This window comes from Caretta caretta, chromosome 8 (assembly GCF_965140235.1).
Source record: "Caretta caretta isolate rCarCar2 chromosome 8, rCarCar1.hap1, whole genome shotgun sequence".
In the NCBI taxonomy this organism is placed as follows: Eukaryota; Metazoa; Chordata; order Testudines; family Cheloniidae; genus Caretta; species Caretta caretta.
The window spans coordinates 88,884,652-88,908,016 of NC_134213.1; the positions used below are offsets into that span (position 1 = coordinate 88,884,652).

At 41.2% G+C, this 23,365-nt stretch overlaps 1 protein-coding gene across 4 annotated transcripts; it reads right to left on the minus strand.

Moving 5' to 3' along the window:
- Positions 1-1,417: 1,417 nt before the first annotated feature.
- On the minus strand, positions 1,418-22,267 carry LOC125640888 (methylcrotonoyl-CoA carboxylase beta chain, mitochondrial). Of its 4 annotated transcripts, none has more exons than XM_048859992.2 (13): positions 22,147-22,267; positions 20,575-20,913; positions 18,801-18,997; positions 16,481-16,659; positions 15,063-15,143; positions 11,915-12,093; positions 10,166-10,358; positions 8,301-8,392; positions 5,949-6,105; positions 4,958-5,080; positions 3,852-4,000; positions 3,432-3,513; positions 1,418-1,747 (listed from the first exon to the last, which is right to left on the minus strand). In XM_048859992.2, exons 2-13 carry the CDS (start codon positions 20,907-20,909, stop codon positions 1,664-1,666), a joined length of 1,851 nt encoding a protein of 616 aa, XP_048715949.2. In that variant the 5' UTR covers positions 20,910-20,913; positions 22,147-22,267; the 3' UTR covers positions 1,418-1,663. The 4 variants fall into 4 exon arrangements, with proteins under 4 accessions (XP_048715949.2, XP_048715948.2, XP_048715950.2 ...); XM_048859991.2 differs by lacking the exon at positions 22,147-22,267 and adding an exon at positions 21,867-21,995; XM_048859993.2 differs by lacking the exon at positions 22,147-22,267 and adding an exon at positions 21,677-21,786.
- Positions 22,268-23,365: the final 1,098 nt, after the last annotated feature.

Sequence of the window (23,365 nt, forward strand, 5' to 3'; positions counted from 1 at the left end):
TTACTGAATGGAGACAAAAGTGCCAATTCCAGGACTAGTTTTTATGAGGTCTCTTTCAACATTGATTCATTTCACATAGGCCAAACAGCCTTCAGATTGTAACAGTACTTGGGTCATATCATAAAATACTTTTGCAGCCATAGATCTCAAAACACTTTACAAAGGAGTACATCATTATCATGACTATCCAGATGAGGAAACTGAGGTACAGAGAGGTGAAATGACTTGCCACATAGGCAGGAGAGCTGGAAACAGAACCCAGGGCTCCTGTCTCCCAGGTCAGTACCCTATTTGCTGACTCACTGTGTCTCTTTTAACTAACTGAACACCTAGTACTGGCTAAATGTTACCAACAGTATGGAGAGACTAGATCTCTGAATGTTTGGTCTGATCCAAGGCCTATTAAAAGTCAATGGAAAGACCCCTGTTACATTTAGAGGGCCCTGGATCAGACTCACAGTGATGCAGATTTATAGTGTATCATAAAAGAATTCCACAACAAACTAGTTCAGAAGCAAGATGGATCCCTTCAGCCCCTGTTTACACTGATGAATGCTAAGAAGTTTGACAGTATAGTGCACGCAAGGGTCACAACTGGGTATGGAAATTGTATGGCAGGCCATGAATGCTCACAAAACTGGGGGTTGGGGTGTGGGAGGGGGTGAGGGCTCCAGCTGGGCATGCAGGTTCTGGGGCAGGGCTAGAAATGAGGAGTTCAGGGTGCAGGAGGGGGCTCCGGGCTGGGATACAGAGGAGTGTGTGGCTGGGGATGAGGGGTTGGGGGTGCAGGAGAGCGCTCTGGGCTGAGACTGAGGGGTTTGGAGGGCGATCAGGGCTGGAGCAGGGGGTTGGGGTATGGGAGGGGGTCAGGCTCTGGTTGGTACTTACCTCAACCCCCTCTGGTTCCTACACGGAGATGCAGCTAGGCAGCTCCCATCGGCCACAGTTCCCAGCCAATGGGAGCTGTGGAGGTGGTGCTTGGGGCTGGGCCAACGTGTGGAGCCCCCCTGGCTGCCCCTATGTTTAGAAGCTGGAGGGGGGACATGCTGCTGCTTCCAGGAGTTGCGTGGAACCCTCGACCCTGCTCCCAGCTGGAACCCCAGAGCAGGGCAAGCCCTGGACCCTGCTCCCCAGCAGGAGCTCGAGAGCCGGATTAAAATGTATGAAGGGCTGGATGCGGCCCCTGGGCCATAGTTTGCCCACTCTTGGTATAGTGACTTTAAAGCAAATATGCAGGGAAGAGTAAAGCCTTTATTTTTAGTATCAGCTTCCACTCAATTTATTACTTTTAATTGTTTTGTTATTGTAGACTGAGAAACTACAGCTTGCTCTTACATTTCATATACGAAGTGTGAATGTTAATAACCCAAGAATAGTTTTTGCACAAAGGAGTTTGTTTCATTACACAGAACAAGTGTCAAGATCCAAAAGTTTATTAATTGCATTTTCCTTGTTCTTTTCATACAGTATAATTTTCAAATTTGCTAGCGCAACAAGGATCAATATACAAACCTGAAATCTGAGCTTCCTTTTTGTATACTGACAGTTTCTAGAACTAATTCAAGTTATACTAAAGGTATCAAACTGTTAGAAAATCACTTCCATTTAAAAAATTGTATTTTGGCATTCTTAAAAATCCAATTATTTGCCAATGGCAGTTTGATTACAGTCTGATAACGGGGTATCGTTGCAGAGATACAGTCTGGTACTTCTGCTGTTTCATAATTGTTAAGCACTGTGCAATCACCTGATGAAAGAGAAAACTGGATAAGCAATTAATCTTCCAGAAACTGTGAATACTAGAAGTTACATTATATTTAGAAACTCAGATAATGCTTTTGTTTTTATCTCTTTCATAGAACTGATGCTTAAAAATGATTAATTGTCAAAAACTAACATATGCACACGTAGAAGAAAAATAGAGCAATATTTTGCTGGGGGAAGGAAGACGGAGAAATGTCCTTGGGAGCTCAACAGAACGTGTGGAGCAAACAGATGTCACTCTACTTTAGGCAACTGAAGAAAGATTATTAATTTCAAGTAACTAATGACAAAAGTGTACATTTTTGATTATTAAACTATCTTGCCCTACCCCTTTTGTTTGACCAACACACATTTCCCTGGAGTGATAGACTGATCATCCAATCCAAATGTCATTACAACTCTGCACTACTGGTATTCCCAATTGCACAGAAGAACTGACTATCCTGCTCCTTTTCTCAAGACTTAATCTTTTAGAAAATAATTTTTTTTGGTCTCCCATGGATCAATACCTTGTCCAGTTTTTGTCTTGAAAAATATGATCCTTTCATTTGTTCAATTTTAAAGTAAGGAAATTACAATTTCTATATTAGAATGTGATTGATTTTTCTAAATATACTGATTTCAAGAGACTCAGATCATGTTTGGCACAGTTTGATATAGAAAGACACTTTTCCCCAAGTTCACTACATACATTTCTCTTGTTTATTGAAATTAAGGGGTTTTTTTGTTCCTGCTTTAATAGTAAACACCCCACCACTAACAGAGCATATTACCACAGAAAGGCCTATTAGTCAGGCTTAGATGTGAGCACACATTTCTCCATTTAGGTGGATATCTGCAACTCAGAGTGAGAACTGGGGTAAGAGGCAACATAGTATAGTAAAAAGACTGCTCAGAATTGCAAGGAAAATGAACTTTGGTGTCCCAATGGAATTGCTTGAGGAGGCAGGTATGGATAGCTCCCCGATTACTGTGCATTTTTCTTTCCAAATTTAATTTCTAGACAGATGTATTTAAATGCGTCTGTGAGCTCAAATATGTGAAAGATACATCAGTCTCCCATAAACAGTTTCCACAAAATGCTAAAGAAAATATTAAAAATCACTTATATAGTACCATAAATATACATCAGTGGGACAAGATCCTTGCCCTAAAGAGCTTACTGTGTCAAAGTATAGAGAACACTAGGCTCTTAAATATTTATTAATAAATAAGACGACAAGACAGAGGACATGTATCCAGGAAATCTAGATAATGAGGCGGCACAAAGGGAAGCAGAGGGTTTTAAGGAAAGATCTGAATAAGTGGATGTACAGCAGGTAAGACAGGAAGACCATTCCAAGAATAAGGGGCAAATTAGAAGCCAAGAGTAGAAGAAAGAAAAATGCAGCACAAGGAAAGAGGATTAGGAAGAATTTTTTTTTTAAATTCCTCATTCCCTAAAAAGTGGAGATGTAGGTGAAGACTAGATTATATAGGGCCTTAAAGGAAACGTCAAGGAGATTAAAGCCAATTAAGGAATTCAAGGCGGTTCCATGATCAAAGCAACCAGAATGGAAGAGGACTGCAACAGGAGCATTTTGGATAGATTGGCATGGAGAGAAAAGGTGAGAAGAACCTGAATGATTTATGTGGACATGTGCATTTAATGTAAGGAAAAAGCCTACCTTCCTAGACTTCTGTGGCAGTATTATGCCATCATCCCAGAGTCGAGCAGAGGAGTGAAATGCACTGCTTTCTTCGTCTAGCCTAGATAAGAGAGTATTTCAGAAGTTTTAAAACTCCAGAATAGGAAATTCACTCGACAAGTCAAAGCAGAGAAACAGAAGCAAAAGTGAATAGGGCACAAATCCTACTCTGGGATGCATGTGTGACGCCACCATAGAAATCAGTGGGTGTCCAGTATATATCTACAGACAGAATTTGATCCCTAAGTAATTCCACATGCAAAGGAAATATGCAAGGTAGAGCTGCTTTGGTTGGTGAGATATTTAGTAGGTGTGTTGGTCTGGAAGATAAAACTAAAGAAAAAAAATGAAATTAATTTAATCATAACCATAATTAAGGGGGTTATTTTCAATACTTACTTTTCTTTTAGATGCTTTAACTCTGAGTCATCTCCTATGCAGTCATCATCCCTAGCTTGTGGGAATGTGGAAATATGTCTTGAATCCACAAGGGCAACTCTTGCATTAGGCCACAGGAACAGGAAGTTTGGATCAAATGACCTCCCACACTTAAAGAAAGAAAGTGAGACAAACTATTCAATCTCCAGGAGCTTAAAATGAGCCATTCACATAGGATGATTCAATCAGGTCCCTGAAGAACAAAATTTAATGGTTTTTAAGGTGTGTATATTCTCCTTCGGCACATGATCCCTATCAGACTTAAACCAATTCTTTAAAGTCTTTATAGGGATCAATTAAAACACTTCAACATATTAAAGTGAATTAATCACATTCCCTGCAATAATGTGTGACTTTAAAGGTATGAACCAAAATTACAAGTTTTAGCATGATCTGTGTTTGCTTAATTTTTCTGTTGCATTTTTTAAAATGTCTTTGTTTATATCTACATATAAAAAGGCATTAACAATATTTTTACATTTTTATATATATATAAAATTTCTGGCCTAAATAACTAATAGTGACTATTAACTTAGTCTGTTGAGCCTAACTGAAACAAATGCATGTATCCATGTTATAAATGTTAAAGTCATGCTAAAGGACCTGGCTCAAGGTGGTGTTGAACAACTTAAACTCTCATTGGGTTCAATTAGAGTTCTGGTCATTCAGCACCTTACAGGATGTGAGTTGACCGATCAGTGTGTAACTGTGTTTATACACATGCTTAACTTTAAGTGTCTGAGTAGTCCCCACTGCCTATGATATTTTCTTATACTTCTAATTTCCAATTCACTAAGAAACATATGACCCTTGATCACTGAGACTAATAAACTTCAGCTGAGGAACAAGGGCAGCATTTGATCCTTAGTGTGAGCAGTTTCAGAGAATTAACTTTCACAACGGACACCCAGCTTTCACAGATAGGGACCAAACTTAGAGTTACTTTATGAAGCAGCTCCTATTTTAAAATTACAATAATGAATGGAATTACACGTGTGTTCCAATGGCTGGCTGAAACAGATGGAAACCTGTGACAAGTCAAATATTACCCAACATATTAACCATACCATGGCATAACTTTCATTCCCGTAACAGCCACCAATTACAAGGGTTATCTTGGGCACAGCAGCACAAGCAACTGCAGCCATCATGGAGGCCTGTGCCTTTAATTTATTGGTGTGATCCTCTGCCTGAAATTAAAATACAGATGAAGACAGTTTAGTTCTTAAATATTTTTTCTAGATGCCCCTCATCCTAATCAAACTTATAAAGCATCTGAAGATTTCTTTGCATAAAATTCTAAGTGATCAATGTTTTCAGAACAAATAAATCAGGAAGAGCACAGCATAAAAGTGAGTATTATAGCATAGGCCATAAAACTATAAATCAGTGAAATAATTATAACCTATGTTGGTAGTGGAGCACTGCTTTGCTACATAAGCCCTGGATCCTGGAGTGACTGTCTCTCTGTCTAGGCTAGTAAAGCTCAGATGCATTGCGGCTGTACCAGGCTTGATCCCAAATGCTAGGGGCATACAGGAAGAGTAGGGCTAGGAAAGAAATGGGTGCATAGAGAGAGGAGTTCTCTGCTCATAGAACCTAGGGCTAAACCTATCCCGATGCTCTCTGTGGCCTTGGACAAGTAACTTTTAACTCTCTGCCTTGGTTTCTCCATCTGTACAATACAGATAATACTTCATTACCTCCTTGATAAGGCTGTTGTGAGAACTGACTAGTTAACGTTTTGAGATGAAAAGCACTGAGTGCTAACTTTTACTACGAGCAGTGAAGGCTGGACACCCTGCCAACCCAGGTTAATGGATAGCATTGCTAAAGCAAGAGAATGTGGATGAGTGTAATACTAGGGGGAAAATGGTGACTCGAGTCTAGGTCTAAGAATGAAATGCCTAAGAACCTAGTTGGTTTTATCATCAAAATGAGTAAGTTTGAAACAAAGATTGTGATTCTTAACAAAATGAATAGAGACTTTGTCAATGTGAAAAATGAGTCAGGACGAACTGGGAACTACATTCTCATTCTCGAATTACGGTGCCATACCTGTGAGAGACTTGTTGGCTCTGGTGCATGTGGAGCAGTATTCTGGAGAAACAGGATAGGAACGCATCGCTGACTACACAGCTGTACAAAGTGGCTGCCCTTTAGAGAAGCATCATGAGTCAGCTCACCGTTGTTAGCCACTATCCCAACTAGGTGTCTAACAAAACAAACATAGGAACACTTTCATTTTTGTAGATTGAGATTGGTAAGAGTGTTGCCTGTAGTAAACAAAAATAATATTCGGCTTTACTAGCAACAGTTCTATAGGAGCACCTTCAAGAGACACTCAAAATAATACACAAATTGCACTTGCATGCTGCCTTCATTCAAGGATCTCTAAGTGCTTTATTAACACTGAGTTTGCAACATGCCTGTGGAGCAGGGAAGTGTCGTACTTATTTAACAGATAAATAAACTTAGATGAAGTACAGAAATGTTAAGTGACTTCCTCAAGGTCACAGTGAGATAGTGGGCAGAGTTATGAATGCAACCCAGGAGTCCTGACTCTGTTCCTCATCACTTAGTGTGACATACAATGTGTGTCTAGTTAACATCCACTATCCCCTATTTACATTTGAAACCAAATGTGTTTTTGAAAAGCCTTTTTATTTCTGAACAGTTTCTTTAAAAACAAACAATGTTTATGTCAAACAAAACATGTCAAATATTCCTCCTCTATAAAATGTCATTCAAAACCACACATTTTAATCAGGATCAACATTTGTGTTGGTTCTAAGGTTCAACTTTACAGAAGCCTGCCATGTATGTTTGTGCTTCTGAATAAACAAGATCTCAAGATAAGTATGCACTGAATGTATCTGATAACTTAACATGGTCTGTTTTAGCACATACTGAGCATTTAAGCACCAGATCACACAGAGTGTAACATAAAAGAGGTCACTCTTGGTGCTCTAACTGAAAGCCCTGTTTTCATGCAGCGCTGGTCGCTTTGGAAACGCTTGAAAATAGATTAGAAATTCATTTACTACCACTTTCTCCTTCCCCACATCCAACTTATATTGTTTAGTTAACAATGACTTGCTTCATTAAATGTCCTAAATGCTAGTCCAAAAATGCTGCTTAATGGGGTTAGGACTTTGGGGCTCTACATGGTATAAAAAAAAAAAGGAAGGGCAGGCTGGACCCGTTTGAATGGCAAAGCTTCAATTCCTGTTGCCAGAAAAAAGATTAGGCTGTGATTATTATTTCTTTCTAGTTTATTCATGAGCAAATCCTACTCAGATTCTGAAGGATAAACTGTGCAGCTAAAAGAAAAACAAACATGCTAACATTCTGTACCTTCTGCAGTGATAATGGACATTCTGTACTATGTTATACACTCAACAGCTGTAAGTCTAAGCTTAAACTAGATTTCTAGTTTATTATGAAGATTACGCTTGTCAAAGCTGTGATTTGTTTAGAGCAGGGAGTCTAAATAAGAAATTCAACAGGATTCACACAAGGCCAGTAAATACTAGTAACTCTAAAGATGGCTGCTTATGAATGGTCTCAGCTTGACAAACTCTCAAACTGCTAATGGCAGCAAGCAAAATATACTTGCCCAATATACTCAGCTGTATAATCTGTCTTTTCAGCATAATGGAATGTGTGTCTCAAATATTCAGCTTGTCTCAGAGGAAAAATCAATTAACTTGACTGTTAAGCAGAGTAGCATGCTATATTAATTTTAGCAAAATGATTTACCTTCTAGCACTGTTTAGTGATAAACTTAAACATTTATTAAAGAGAAAGGGGCTATCAGGTTACTCTGACTCACAAAATGGGCCTAAAATATTTATTTTGATATTTTAAAGATTGAGAGTGAATTCAGTGCTAGTAAAATGTGCCAGAGTAACAGCCTTAGAGGATGAAGTAATTTCTTATCCACTGAAGTGGCACGGTACAGGAACTGGCAATGCAAGGTCACTCACACTGCCTCACCTATATACCTGAGCCCTGCTCTACGGGGCCACTTTGAGAGGTTCAGTGTCCAAGCCTTTTCATTGCTTAATGAATCTGCTGAGACTGTCAGCAAAGTACCAACTGGGATGTGGACACCTGTCCACCTAGACACTGGGCTGAATCACCAACTCATTTCATATAGGCCACAGACCAGCCATCATCTTGTAATAGCTCTCAGCCACTACTGACCTGGCCAAGTCTAAATTCAGAATCCAGAGGTAAAATGTTAGGCTAACTAGAGCTATCTTATTATCAATCACTTGAACCATCCAGAACTCTAACTTAAGGTGTTTGTTTTTTAATTGGACATACTAAAAGACCTAATAATGATACAAAAGCTTCTTTACCAACAGAGTCTGAATTTTTTATAATATACTCTTGCAGTCTTACCCTTCCATATGGGCAAATCCCGTTACTAATGTTGTTCCATATTCAGCTTTGAATTCCTGGAACCTGCTTCCATCTATCAGACGGCTCAAAATCTACAAGGAAATTACTTGTTTTCATCAGAAACTTAAATCAAGATTGGATGTCTTTCTAAACTTACGCTCTGTCCAACCAGAAATTATAGCCAGTGCTATTCAGAAGCTCAGAGTAGATCATAATAGTCCTTCAGGCTTTAAAAATCTATTAAATCTAAAAATATGCAATGAGCATGAAAACAAACTTTTGTTAGTACTTGATTACCTGCTACCTGGAAACAAACTTTAAACTTGGCCTCTAAAAGGTGAGCAGTCATTCACATGACCAAAAACCCACATTTGTACAAGCAAAAAAAAGGCTCTTTTGAGTGCAATTACCTGGTTTGTGTGCACAAGTAACACTGCACTAAACCACACATGCGCATAAATTTTTCAGGTGTATTCTAAGAGGACCATTTCGAAATCAAGCCAAGACCCCTGAATTGTTAGAATTTATTGCTGGCAAAAGATGCTGGACTAATATCCCTGGAGACCAAAATCCTCTGTATATCCACAGACCACCTGTAACATGAAGAGTGACAGTCCAAGTTTCCCCACACTGCCCCACTAATGTGTCTGATCTGGAGGGACCACCAGAGGATGGGAGGGAGTCAGACTCCTTAATTCACTCATTCCTTGACCTCTCAACTGAGACTACCAGCAAGGGTACAAGTTAGTGCCAACTGTAGGAGTGGTTTCTGTGATGTGTAGCTTTGTCTACTGGGAAATGGACAACAAGCATCAAAACCATTTTCCAACGATTTGCAGTTCCTTAAATCAGCCACAAAGATGCAAAGCACACGGATTCTGAAGCACTCCAAGCTTCTACATGCCCAGGCATGTGGGAGGAGTAGTACTTCCAGAATCATTTGGTGCAGTTACTCTACTCTCTACAAAGTGTTTTTGTTTTTTTACTCACCCACGAGGAACCTTTGCCATTACACTCTGAAATATATTCAAGACAGAAAGAGGAGCTGACATAGCAGTCAGGTCCTTGGCAACAATAATATGCAACACTGAGTATTTCATAGACAATGAGGAGTCCTTGTGGCACCTTAGACACTAACAAATTTATTTGGGCATAAGCTTTCGTGGGCTAGAACCCACTTCATCAGATGCATGGAGTGGAAAATACAGGAGCAGGTAAAAATACATGAAAAGATGCAAACTGCCTTATCAAGTGGAAGGTTAGTCTAAAAAGATAATTCAATTGACAGTAGGATACCAAGAGAAGAAAGATAACTTTTGAAGTGGTAATGAGAGTGGCCCATTTCAGACAGTTGGCAAGAAGGTGAGTTACAGTAGGGAGAAATTAGTATTGGGGAAATTAGGTTTAGGTTTTTATAATGACCTAACCACTCCCAGTTTGCAAATTAATTCCAGTTCTACAGTTTCACGCTGGAGTCTGTTTTTGAAGTTATTTTGTTGAAGATTGCCACTTTTAGGTCTGTTATTGAGTGACCAAGGAGACTGAAGTGTTCTCCTACTGGTTTTTGATGTCAGATATGTGAGACAAGAATAAATGGACACAAATCTGACATACACCTGCTCCTGTATTTTCCACTCCATGTATCTGATGAAGTGGGTTCTAGCCCACAAAAGCTTATGCCCAAATAAATTTGTTAGTCTCTAAGATGCCACAAGAACTCCTCGTTGTTTTTGCTGATACAGACTAACATGGCTACCACTCTGAAACCTGAGTATTTCATGTAGCATGCTTTCTTTTAATATGCAGATATTGGATTAAGCAGACACCTAAAAATTGTGAACTACTGTAGCATTTGTCCTCCTTACCAGTTTTATATGTAGAGTATAGCTATAACCTCGTGGTGCAAGCCCCAGGAGCTCTTCAGCACTGTACAGAGGATCATCATACTCCAAAGTTTCCTCTGGTGGAAGTTCATAATTTAGCGTCAAGATAATATTTCTAACACATTCATACGCTTCCTTTTCTGAAGATGCAAAATGGTCAACACAGCCACTGACTCTGAAGGACAATGACATTTTAGAAATACATAATAAAAATGAAAGTTCAGGACATCAGACTACATTAATGAAAAATTAAGGACTGATGCTAAAGATTAAAGAGGAAAAAAATCACTTCTATCATTTGCATTGTGGATTTCCAGACTCACTGAGGACTTTGTGCATTTTTGTTCTTGTTTGAGGTGCAGATCTCTCATGTAAGTGAATGGAAGTGCTGTGTCTGGAACAACTGCAGTCTAAACAACAAAAGATCCACAGTGGAGAGGGGAGGAGAGAATTTCTCCCTTTACTACTTTGATGGTTAGCTATATTAAAGGAAAAAGCTTTTGTACTCATCTTCCATATATTTTGGATACAATATTTGAAATGATAAAGAGAAAAATAATTTTTGCAACTTCTTTACACCAGCAGAATTTCAGGACTGGAAATAAAGAAACCAACTTTTCATATACTGCACGGTCCCATTTATCTGAATGGCAAGGAGATACCCAAAACCTTCAGATTAATCTTTGCTCAATCACAGCATCCAACCCAGCAGGCTCTGGGGTAGAGTTTCTGAGTCTGCCAAGCCCAGGGAGCAGTGGAGTTGTCTACAATGCAGAGCACAGTGAAGACAGAACCCACCTTCCCTCCTATCTGGAGCTGCAAAAACATTCTTTTGGCAACAACAGCAATTTCTTACATGGAAAAATAATAAGGAAGTGTTTAGATACTTGAAACTGTCCTGCTAGATGCTCTAGTCCCTTCTGAGTTCAGCTCACATTTCCTCTCAGGAAGCAAAGATTACTAGTAGAGGCAGAAAAGCTGGCTCCTTGTTTCCAGCTGTTTTTACAAGCATCCAGCTTCTTTCTTGCAGCGAAATACTTTAATGCCTCCAAATTAGGTATGTATCTGGCCCCCATTACCCTAGTATCTCAGTGCCTCACAAATTTTAAATGCACTTATCCTCACAACACCCCTGCAAGATGGAGAACTGAGGCACAGAGATTAACTGATTTGCACAAGATCACACAGGAAGTCTGTGGCAGAGCAGGGAAGTGAACCCTGGTTTCCCTAGTCCCGGGTTAGCAGCCTAACCACTGGACCATCCTTCCTCTCTGCTAATGTAAATAAATCAATAGCTTTCTTCCTCCTCAGATACTGTGTGAGGGTAAGTTGCAATTATGGGCCTGATCCTGGAGTTCCTATTGAATTCCTAATGAAGTCAAGTGTGTAAGATCTGAGGAGCAGGCCCTGAAATGGAGAGATTGTTTGAGCAGAAATAGTAAAATACGAAATTAAAAGAATTATAACAATACTTAGCTGTTATACACTTACGTTACATTATATATTTGGTGGGTTCTTTTTAAATGAATGTATCTCTAGCACTATCGCACTCCCATGTATGCGCAAAAAGGCTCTATAAAAAGTCACTTATGTATAATTTCTCATGTGTTTTCAAGACATACTTCCTATCTTTAGGATCAGACAGTGTGCTGTCACTGCAGACATCTGGCATATCTTTTGTTACTAAACATATTATTTGAGCCCCATTTTTTATAAAAACACTGTACCTACTTAGAGTGCATACTGGCTCCTCCTAGGTCCTCAGAAGAGATATCTTCTCCTGTGGCAGCTTTAACCAAAGGGGGTCCAGCAAGGAACATAGTACCGATTTTGTCTACAATCACAGTTTCCTCTGCCATGGTAGGAAGATAGGCACCCCCAGCTGTACAAGAACCACACACCACTGCCACCTGGGGGACAAAGCAAGACATTTGAGTAAGGAGAATGCTTGGGCAGGGACACTATTGTAATAATGTAGTAGTAAGCTATTTTAGGCACTTTTGAGATTTATGATCTTTATGCACCAAACTAAACAAGTCTTATTTTAAAATTGTATTAAATTAGCTGGCTGCTAAATTCTAATGTAATGAAAGAACATTAAAAGGGAGCATTATTAGTTAGGTGATTAGCAATCACAAAACAAAAGCTTTTTCTCAATTAACTTTAGGGACTCGTTTGGGACCAATCTTATTTAATCTTTTTATTACTGACCTCGGCACAAAATGTGGGAGTGTGCTAATAAAGTTTGCAGATGATACAAAGCTGGGAGATATTGCCAATTTAGAGAAGGACCGGGATATCATACAGGAGGATCTGGATGACCTTGTAAACTGGAGTAATAGTAATAGGATGAAATTTAATAGTGAGAAGTGTAAGGTCATGCATTTAGGGATTAACAACAAGAATTTTAGTTATAAACTGGGGATGCATCAATTAGAAGTAACGGAGGAGGAGAAGGACCTCGGAGTATTGGTTGACCACAGGATGACTATGAGTCACCAATGTGATGTGGCCGTGAAAAAAGCTAATGCGATCTTGGGATGCATCAGGCGAGGTATTTCCAGTAGAGATAAGGAGGTTTTAGTACTGTTATACAAGAGCACTGGTGAGACCTCACCTGGAATACTGTGTGCAGTTCTGGTCTCCCACATTTAAGAAGGATGAATTCAAACTGGAACAGGTACAGAGAAGGGCTACTAGGATGATCCAAGGAATGGAAAACCTGTCTTATGAAAGGAGACTCAAGGAGCTTGGCTTGTTTAGCCTAACCAAAAGAAGGTTGAGGGGAGATATGATTGCTCTCTATAAATATATCAGAGGGATAAATATCAGAGAGGGAGAGGAATTATTGAAGCGCAGTACCAATGTGGTCACAAGAACAAATGGATATAAACTGGCCATCAGGAAGTTTAGACTTGAAATTAGACGAAGGTTTCTAACCATCAGAGGAGTGAAGTTTTCTGGAACAGCCTTCCAAGGAAAGCAGTGGGGGCAAAAGACCTATCTGGTTTCAACATTAAACTCTATAAATTTATGGAGGAGATGGTATGATGGGATAACATGATTTTGGCAATTAATTGATCTTTAACTATTTATGGTAAATAGGCCCAGTGGCCTGTGATGGGATGGTAGATGGGGTGGGATCTGAGTAACAGAGAATTCTTTCCTGGGTATCTGGCAGGTGAATCTTGCCCACATGCTCAGGGTTCAGCTGATGGCCATATTTGCGGTCAGGAAGGAATTTTCCTCCAGGGCAGATTGGAAGATGCCCTGGGGGTTTTTCGCCTTCCTCTGCAGCATGGGGCACAGGTCACTTGCTGGAGGATTCTTTGCAGCTTGAAGTCTTTAAACCATGATTTGAGGACTCCAATAGCTCAGACATAGGTGAGAAGTTTATTGCAAGAGTAGGTGGGTGAGATTCTGTGGCCTGCATTGTGCAGGAGGTCAAACCAGATGATCATAATGGTTCCTTCTGACCTTAATATCTATGAATATATGACTGTATCCTGGCCCAAAACCTTGTATTACCAATATTTTTTATATATTTTATTTTAAACATGTTCATTCATTATTCCCCAGTGGTAGATTTGTTTTTAACTGTAGAAGGTTAGGTATGTGCACCGGGAAATACACAAAGAATGTACATGAACAGGAGGTTCTAATGAGTGTAACACTGGCTCTCTCTGCAATAGTATTGTTGCTGAATCTTACAGATTATGTGTAGGTTTGGCAGGATTTGATTAAACTGACACATGTCAATAAATATTAATTTCAGCTTACAATGAAATCAAGGGGAAAAAAATGCTCATCTTCAACAATAACAAGCACAGCCTCCTCCCACTCACCCCCCGCCCTCGTGCCTGCAGGGATCAGGTGTCACCAGCCTGAGGCTGCGCAGGAAGCATTCTGCAGCTCTGCTGTCACAGCGGGGCTGCAGAGTGTTTGGGGTCGGCAACTTTTATTTGGCATTAGTTATAAAAGTTAACGGGTGATACAAAATAATAATGCTCTTCAATTTAACTCTTAAAATATTAAGATTAATTTTTTTTGCTTGATAAACAAATTAAAATCAGCAAAAAAGTGAGATTTTACTAAGCTGTTCTCCAAGAATGTTAGCATCATTATCATGATTTATTACTGGGAAATAATTTTCATCGTCTACAGTGATGGATTATGGCCAATCTGAGCCTCTTACTCCAATAAAACCCTACACTTTGGGGCATTTCACTCTCTTGCCCATCCATGGTGCAAAGGGACGAGCTCTGCCACTTTAGATTTAAGTTCTCTTTCCTCAGTTTCCCCATCTATAAAATAGAGATAATACCACCTCTTAACTTATTATTGTTTGCAAAGTACTTTAAACCCTCCAGATGGAAAAGGCTATAGAAATATGATTAATACAATAACGATAAATTTTAAGTTTTAGGCAGCCATCCTTGAAAGTCTCTTGGCACCTAAAAATGAATTGCGAGTCAGATGTTTCCCCATCATCTAGCTAACTAGGAAGAAGTTCCAGAACCCCATCTTTAAGAATAGGGCACCAGCTGTTTCCTTGGTGCAGAAAAGCCTTAACTACCTCCTACTAGCTGCCAAATCCTCTCAGCACTCCCTGTCCTTCACCTGCCATACTATTCACATACCCCACAAGCGCTTCCAACTCACTTACATACTCCCAGTGATTAGAATCCCAAGCCTCAATCTGCTGTCAACACCCAGATTTGGGACCCCATATTTTGGTTGACCTAGGTCCCCTTTAGCCTTAGATCATCCCCACTAATACATACTTAATCACCGCCACTTCCCTCAAGAACTTCATAGTTTAACTCTCAGCTTTGAAACAACTATGCCATCTTTATACAGATCCAATATGACATTGTACCTGAGGGATTTTCATAGCAGACATTATTGCCTCATTGTAGAATATTCGGCCACCATGAGACTGGTCAGGAAAGAGTTCTGCCTAACAATGCAGAGAAAAGACAACATTTTTACCAGAGAGTTTCAACATTATTTTAAAATGCCAACACTTTGCCTTTAGTTTTGACAAACATAAAGGCAAACAAGTTGCACAGTATATCTGATTCATAGAGGACCACTGTTACAATCATAATGTATAACTTTCAGATACTTTTTTATTCTCTATTGTATGTACTGCCCACCTGAAACTTAATTCAGAAAAAATGACTAGGCCTTCTGTGCTGCACAAGGCAGAGAGAAGTCACAGATCTTGGTTCTGTAAAAGGGCAATCTATTCAAATTCAAGGACATCTGGGGCACAGAAGCCATTTCTCACTAGATACATGGGCACAGACTTAAAACCAGGGAATAGGAGATTTCATGTTCATTGTATATTTCTGAAATGAATTCAACAGAGCTTCTTTTTTGTCCTTTGTTTTCAATGCAATTTCTGGATTCAGAATTAAACTAGATGCGGCTTTAATCATACAGGGGCTCCTGCTGACTCAGTAATTGGCTCAGTGATGGTTACCGTCTACAAAGCTTTGCTTTATGTTTCAGGTGGCGCAGCTTTAGCTTTTCAGCAGAAGTCATATGTACTAAGAGTACTCATATTCTTTGCAGAAACCTGAATTCTATGCAGTGAAAATGACCTCTGCAAACCTTCTTCCTCATATTACAGCAAGGAGAAAAAAATAAAATGGAGACTAAGGGGCCTATTTATCATCAATTTTCTCTGCATTATTAATACAAACTTTATATTAAAAATACTTTGTCTTTGCAAAACTTTTTCATACTGAAAATACAAACTCAAACACACTGAAGACCCAGGGGATCTTCACTTGAGCTCCCAGTGTTTGCTGAGTCAACAATTTGTTCCCATGTAGACACTTGAGTTTCTAAATGTTGATCATGTTGGCTTCGCTTAGATGCAAGATCAGTCAGAATGACTTCCACTGTCCTAGATGTTAGAAACATCTCCTAGACTCTGATTTGATTGCAGAGTTCAAGTGGAGTGTGATTTGGACAAAAGTTAAAGTCAGACAGCCAAAAAAGCATAACAATGAGATTCACTTCTAAAAATTACAGGAAGTCCTCGGATTTACAACTGCATCATTAGTCGAAACATCATAACTTGGAACCGAAATCCACTCCATTGTGGGACAGAGCATCATAAAGTCAAAACCAATTGTCGTAAGTTGAATCTGAGTGTCAATTCAGAAATGTCGTAAGTCGAACGTCATAAAGTTGAGGACTGCCTGTAATCTGTAATTAGTAATCTGTAATCTGATGCAGATAAAAAATGGCTATTTTCATACAATGTGCCATTTCCATTATTACCTGTAGTGGTAAGAAGGCTCCCCCGCTGTCAACTAGATATACCGATAAAAGTCTGTTTTGAATTGCTATTTGTTGAGCTCTTAGCTGTTTCTTCACTGAAATGGGATAAATGGTCCCACCTTTAATTGTTGCGTCATTTGCCATAAAGACGCACCAGATTCCACAGATCTTTCCAATTCCTGAAACAGAGCCCACAGACATTTATCAAGGGCTCTGTGATAACCCAAGTGTAGACATTTTGCAACAGTTCCATACACTAAACAAGGAAGTCAACGTGCATGTTACTCTTTTCAGTAGCAGCAGCATGTCAGTAAGGCTTTCTACAGTATTTACCCCTACGCCAGTGAAGCCACAGATATTGTATGGAGAATACACCTCCTACTCTGTAGCATTACAATGTGAAGGCTAATGGCATTGTACAGATGAAAACAATGTGACCTGAAACATCTCTGCTACTGACATTACATGAAGAGTGAGCCCAGCTCTCCAGATGAGTCTGCAGGACAGGCAATTAGGGGGAAAAAATCTGTGTAAAAACTGAGAAAATCTGATAAAGAATCAGTGAAACAATAAATATGGAACCTCATTATACCATTCTTCCAGCTGCTTTTCACCACAGAACTGCACTTTCAAATGCAACAAGGCAAATTATTTTATCAGATGGCATTCACTAAGCCCTGAACTGATGATCCCCAAGCATTCATCTCATTTCACTCCCTTTTCATGTAAAAGAGTATGTGCTAGCTCACCACCCTTCCAAATGTGGGTCATTTAAGTTTTACAGAAAAAATTCCCCAGTGGAGAGGCCCACATAATACCCTAAGTACACGATGACTGGATCCTTTAAGGGGGAGCAGGGTCCAATGCACCTGTGACTAGTCAGCTGCCACACCACTAGACTTGAGAGAAGGCACCTGCAGCCTTGGGAGAGACAGAAAGGGCAGGTAAGAATTGCCTGAGAACAGATGGCAGGAACAACCTGAGGAAAAGCTGCTGAAGACCTGAAAGACAGCAGTAACTTTTTTCTGCTTGTGATGTGTACTGAGGAGAACTGACTAGAGCTGGGAAATCCTGCCAAGATATAGGAAAGCTTGTGCACAGGCCCCTAGGAACAAGGGTAAGAACCAGCTTAGTTGGTGTGAAAAGTGAGTGAAGCAATTCTTGGCGCACACAAGTGCGTGACCTGGAGAGTGGAGACCTGGTACAGGGGCAAAAGGAACTATGACAGAGAGCCTAATGACTCTTAGGGGGTGAGCTGGGAATATTGACTTTTGAACAGGACTGAAGAGTTGCTACCTTGTTTTACTTCAGGGTTTTCACTATGAGGGGTCTCTGAGCTGTGGCACTTTACATGAATGAAAGGGTTTGAATCTGCCACTGAGAGATCCATGGGTGGATGGAGGGAAACCTGAGCAGGTTGTCTCTGTACTCATGAAGATGGCTATAAGTAGGGTGCCTGTGACAAGGTTTCCCTGTAACAGCACTAAACAAAGGGCTTGTGTACACAAGGGCTTGTGAGGGCCCTCTGAATTGGGTGAATTTCACTGTAAGTGAATACTTATTTATAGAACATGAATATGTTCTGACACTTTTTGGATGGTCACAGCAACAGCAAAGAGATGCCAGAGTTCAATAGTGATACACAGGCGGAATTGGTCATGCATTCTGAATACCTACTGGAAAGAACCCAAATATCAAGTTGGTAGTTTGAGAACAACTCACAAATGAAAGCCACAGTTCCTGTGTTAATCACTCAGTGGCTCAAGCTCCCTTAATTTGACTGGGCAGCCTCTAGTTAAAAGTCAGCAACTTTTATTTGGCATTAGTTATAAAAGTTAACGGGTGATACAAAATAATAATGCTCTTCAATTTAACTCTTAAAATATTAAGATTAATTTTTTTGCTTGATAAACAAATTAAAATCAGCAAAAAAAGTGAGATTTTACTAAGCTGTTCTCCAAGAACGTTAGCATCATTATCATGATTTATTACTGGGAAATAATTTTCATCGTCTACAGTGATGGATTATGGCCAATCTGAGCCTCTTACTCCAATGAAAACCCTACACTTTGGGGCATTTCACTCTCTTGCCCATCCATGGTGCAAAGGGACGAGCTCTGCCACTTTAGATTTAAGTTCTCTTTCCTCAGTTTCCCCATCTATAAAATAGAGATAATACTACCTCTTAACTTATTATTGTTTGCAAAGTACTTTAAACCCTCCAGATGAAAAAGGCTATAGAAATATGATTAATACAATAACAATAAATTTTAAGTTTTAGGCAGCCCATTACATCAACTATAGAGGCCACAAATCTTACCAGTGAGGCATCCAGCTGCAGGGACATCACCGTATGGCAAATCAACGCCTGCAAAAGGGGACAGCTCAAGAAAAGTTTCGTCATCGAGGAGCATTCTTAGGCGTTCACGAACAAGCAGCTTCTTGTTCCTTTGAGTATGGCGCAAGATTGCATTCTCTCCACCTCCTTTACTGACCTTGCAAAGCAACTCTGAATATCTGATTTCAAAAACAAAGCTTAATTTAATGAAAAATAACTATAGTCTTTTCCTTGGTATTGCCATATACATGCAATGTTAAATGTTTTAAACTACTTATGGGATCAAATTATCAGCGGTATAGACAGCTCAATCTATGGAGAATTAAAAAGTGACTGAGCAGTTACTGATTGTCACAGCTGAAGCATCTGATCCTGAGAGATGTCGAGCACTTGCAGATTAGAATTTTCACTGCAGAGCAAATATTGATTATCACAGTTTACCAGCCTTAATTCGGTTTTTGGCAAGCCTTACTTTTAGAGTTCTGCTACTCTAGAAAAAGGAACCATTCATTGGCTTCTTCCCTGGCTCCCCTCAACAAGTGCTGAAAACAGCTTATCCATTGGCACAGATAGGAAAAAACTAATGTCCAACTCCATTGCAGAAAGAACGTTTTACACCAAGTGAACATTTCAGCATTGTACTTTCACAAAACTAAATCTGACTAGCCTAATTCTGTCTGAGAAGAACAGTGTAAATAAGAAACAGAATAAATGGTGAACAGTAAATTTGCTTTTTGAAATCATCTGTTTAAAAGTTAAGTAAAACCTTTTTAAAATATATATTTTTCAACTGCAAGTGTCACTTTTAACCAAAAGCATTGTTTAACCAAACAATATACGAATTATTCTGTATATCATTCAGTATTTCTACTGTGGTTTCCTGCAGGGTAAGTACCGCTGTGTATGTTAAAACGTCTCATGAGAAAAAACAAAGAATTGTAAGTAACTATTTAAATACCACCACAAGGGGGCACCATATCTTTTACATAGTTTTGCTTACGGAGCATACTTCCGAGTAAAGACCTTTGAATTGTTGCCATATGATCCTTAAGGACAAATACATAAAATAAATGAATCACTTTCCTCCTTTTATGAGTAAATCTCGACTAATTGAGGTAACTGTCATCTACTATTTCACTAAAAGAAAAGGAGTACTTGTGGCACCTTAGAGACTGACCAATTTATTTGAGCATGAGCTTTCGTGAGCTACAGCTCACTTCATCGGATGCTGTAGCTCACGAAAGCTCATGCTCAAATAAATTGGTTAGTCTCTAAGGTGCCACAAGTACTCCTTTTCTTTTTGCGAATACAGACTAACACGGCTGTTACTCTGAAACCTACTATTTCACTGGAGGTTTGAAAACATATGAGTCACCACCACCACCTTTGCATTCAAAACTAAACATGGCAAATTTTATGAAGTTCTACAAAATTACTTTTTAGTAATATATGCAAAATAATACAGCATGACTAAATGTTTTAAATTTGGGTGCCTAACACTGGACACCTCAATTGATATTTAGGCAACTACATAAGTGGGTTGACATTTGGAAACGCTGAGCAAACACCTTGCAAAGAGGTTGTGTCCATAAGTCCCAGCAAAAGAACCATTTACAATTTTCAGGTAGTAAAAAACCTGCTACAAATCTTAATGTCTAGATTCTTTTTTTAATTAGCTATCTATAGGCTACTACATGGATAGTCAAGTTTCTATACATACTAATGTTGCCAAACGATTACAAAAATGGCCAATTACCTTTGAATACAAGCCTCACTATTCCTTAAGTTTTCTTCAAACACATGTTCACATACAGAAGGGATACGTCCATCTAAAACAGGGAAGGTTTTTGTATACTGTCCGTATCTTGCTTCGTTACTTACAAAACAATGGGGAAACATATTACATTTCAATGTGGGGACAGTCTTTTTCATAACCTGGCAGAGACTATTTTGTAGCATCCATATTGTTTGTCTGTCTTTGCAGAAGTCCTTATAATTTCTTATGAATAAAGGAGTTAAGGTTTGGATTCTTGAAGACATGAAGCTAGGAGAGGGTCTCCAGAGTGAGCATGCAGTGATATTGTTCCACATGGCCCTAAGAATTAAAGAAGGAGAAATAGCTTTTTATTTCCAGAATCCAAATTCACAGATCTCTCGATTGAAAGGGTAAAAACTAACAGGCAGACCACATTACATGACACAATTGTCAAATGCTGAGTCTTGAAAGTCTAAATTCAAGTTATTTTTGATCTATTTAACATTTACCAGTGAACTAAATGCTCACTGAATAGTAGACTATTTTTAGAATTACAGAGCATCCCTAGCTCCTAAAAACTACAGTTGAAACTGCAGGTGTTGGGCACCTCTGAAAATCAGGCTCCAAGAACTGCACGAACGATCTGTGGCAGAGCAGGCACCCCCCCAAGCGACTGCAAACGTTCACCCCCAGGCGTGAAGCAGCCTTCAGTTATTCAGAAGTGGGTAGGTGTGAAAGCTACATTGTTTACACACCAGTAACCACAGGGTGCTAGCTAGTCCCGCTCCGCACTAGGGGCCTGCTTTTCTGGATGTCTTCTACATACTTTATTACCTGTTCTGATCCTTCCCTGTGGAGCACCTGACACTAGCCCCTACCAGAGACAGGGCAGGGGGCTAGATGGACCATTGGTCTGACCCCCTACGGCCGCTCCTAGGTGGCTCCCACCCCACAGAGCTGAGGCCTTCACAACCCTGCCAGGGCACTGGCCTAGCCCACGGCACAGCTGGGAGCTGCCCCACCACACAGGAAATCTGAGCAATGCAGGGAATTGAACCAGCCTGGACCAACAACCCCGCCCCCTTCTCCCGCCCGCACCCACCCACAGCGGCTCTGCCGGGGGCCCAGCGCCGCCGGGAATCGGCCGCAGGAGAAGCCGGGCCTGAATTCAGGGCGCGGGAGCAGGCACGTCTCCGCGGCACCTGCTCCGCTCTCCCCCAACAGCGCGGAGCCTTCGCGCCGGGGGAGGGAGGCGGGGCGGGGCGCCGTGAGGGGGCGGCCGGAGAACGCACCGGGCGGGGGGAGGGGAGCCCGCAGACCCTCTCGCGGGACCCTGGGTCCAGCGGCGCAGCGAGCTCGGAGGCGGCAGGACCCGACCACGCGCCGCTTCACCCCGCCCCCAGCAAAGCTTCGCTCCGAGCGAAAGTCACAGAGTCCGGTCCGGGCGGGCCCTACCGCCCCGCCCCCGCCAGGCCCCGCCCCCGCTCAGAACTCCTGGAGTGAGGCCCCCACCGGCCTGGGGCGCGGCCCCTCCCCCCGCCGCCTTCGGGGGCTCGCGCCTGGGCCTCCTACCTCAGCAGCCCCAAACTGCTGCCCCAGAGAGCGACTTCGCCCGCGCTGCCCGCCCCGCCAGCGCCAGGGGAGAGCTGCTGGGCGAGCAGCCCGCTGAGCACCGCTCCGGGGCCTGCCCACGCCAGTCACTGCCAGGATCCCGCCCCCGTGTCTGCCCGCGGGGTCCTCCGAGGGTGGGGCCATATCTGGTCAGCTGTGGGACGTAGGCCCTGTACTCCTCCCAGCTGAGGAGATTCTCCTGCAGGGGCCTGTGCCGCGAGCAGCAGGCTCTGAGCTCTGCCTCTCTCTGATAGCGCAGCTGGGAGAGGCAGCACGATGCTATCCATAGAGTCCCAGAGAGCAAAACCCCCTCCCCCAAACATTTACCTCTGATCTCCCCCTGCTGGGCCACAAACCGACCCCTCACCCCAGCAAAGCTGGTGGCAGATGTGTGACAGTCTCTCCCAAATGTTCAGCATGGGCAACAGAGGAAACCACCCAGCCTTCACTTTTGCTTATTGCCTGGCCTGATCTGCAGAGGTCTCTGCATGGGCTATTAAAATGCGTTCTCTTTTTTTCTTGTTTCTACCTCCATCTCCACCTGCTTTTACTCTTTATCTGTTCTCTCATTTCCTTTTGTCTTCCTGTGTTTATTTTCTTTTGTCCTCTCTTCCATTATCCCACTTCCAATCCTTGTCACATTATTTCTCACTGTGCCATCTACATCAGTTCCCTCTTCCCTTCTGATCATGGGGCCGGACGAGTTGCATCCGAGAGTGCTGAAGGAACTGGCGGCTGTGATTGCAGAGCCATTGGCCATTATCTTTGAAAACTCGTGGCGAACCGGGGAAGTCCCGGATGACTGGAAAAAGGCTAATGTAGTGCCAATCTTTAAAAAAGGGAAGAAGGAGGATCCTGGGAACTACAGGCCAGTCAGCCTCACTTCAGTCCCTGGAAAAATCATGGAGCAGGTCCTCAAAGAATCAATCCTGAAGCACTTGCATGAGAGGAAAGTGATCAGGAACAGCCAGCATGGATTCACCAAGGGAAGGTCATGCCTGACTAATCTAATCGCCTTCTATGATGAGATTACTGGTTCTGTGGATGAAGGGAAAGCAGTGGATGTATTGTTTCTTGACTTTAGCAAAGCTTTTGACACGGTCTCCCACAGTATTCTTGTCAGCAAGTTAAGGAAGTATGGGCTGGATGAATGCACTACAAGGTGGGTAGAAAGCTGGCT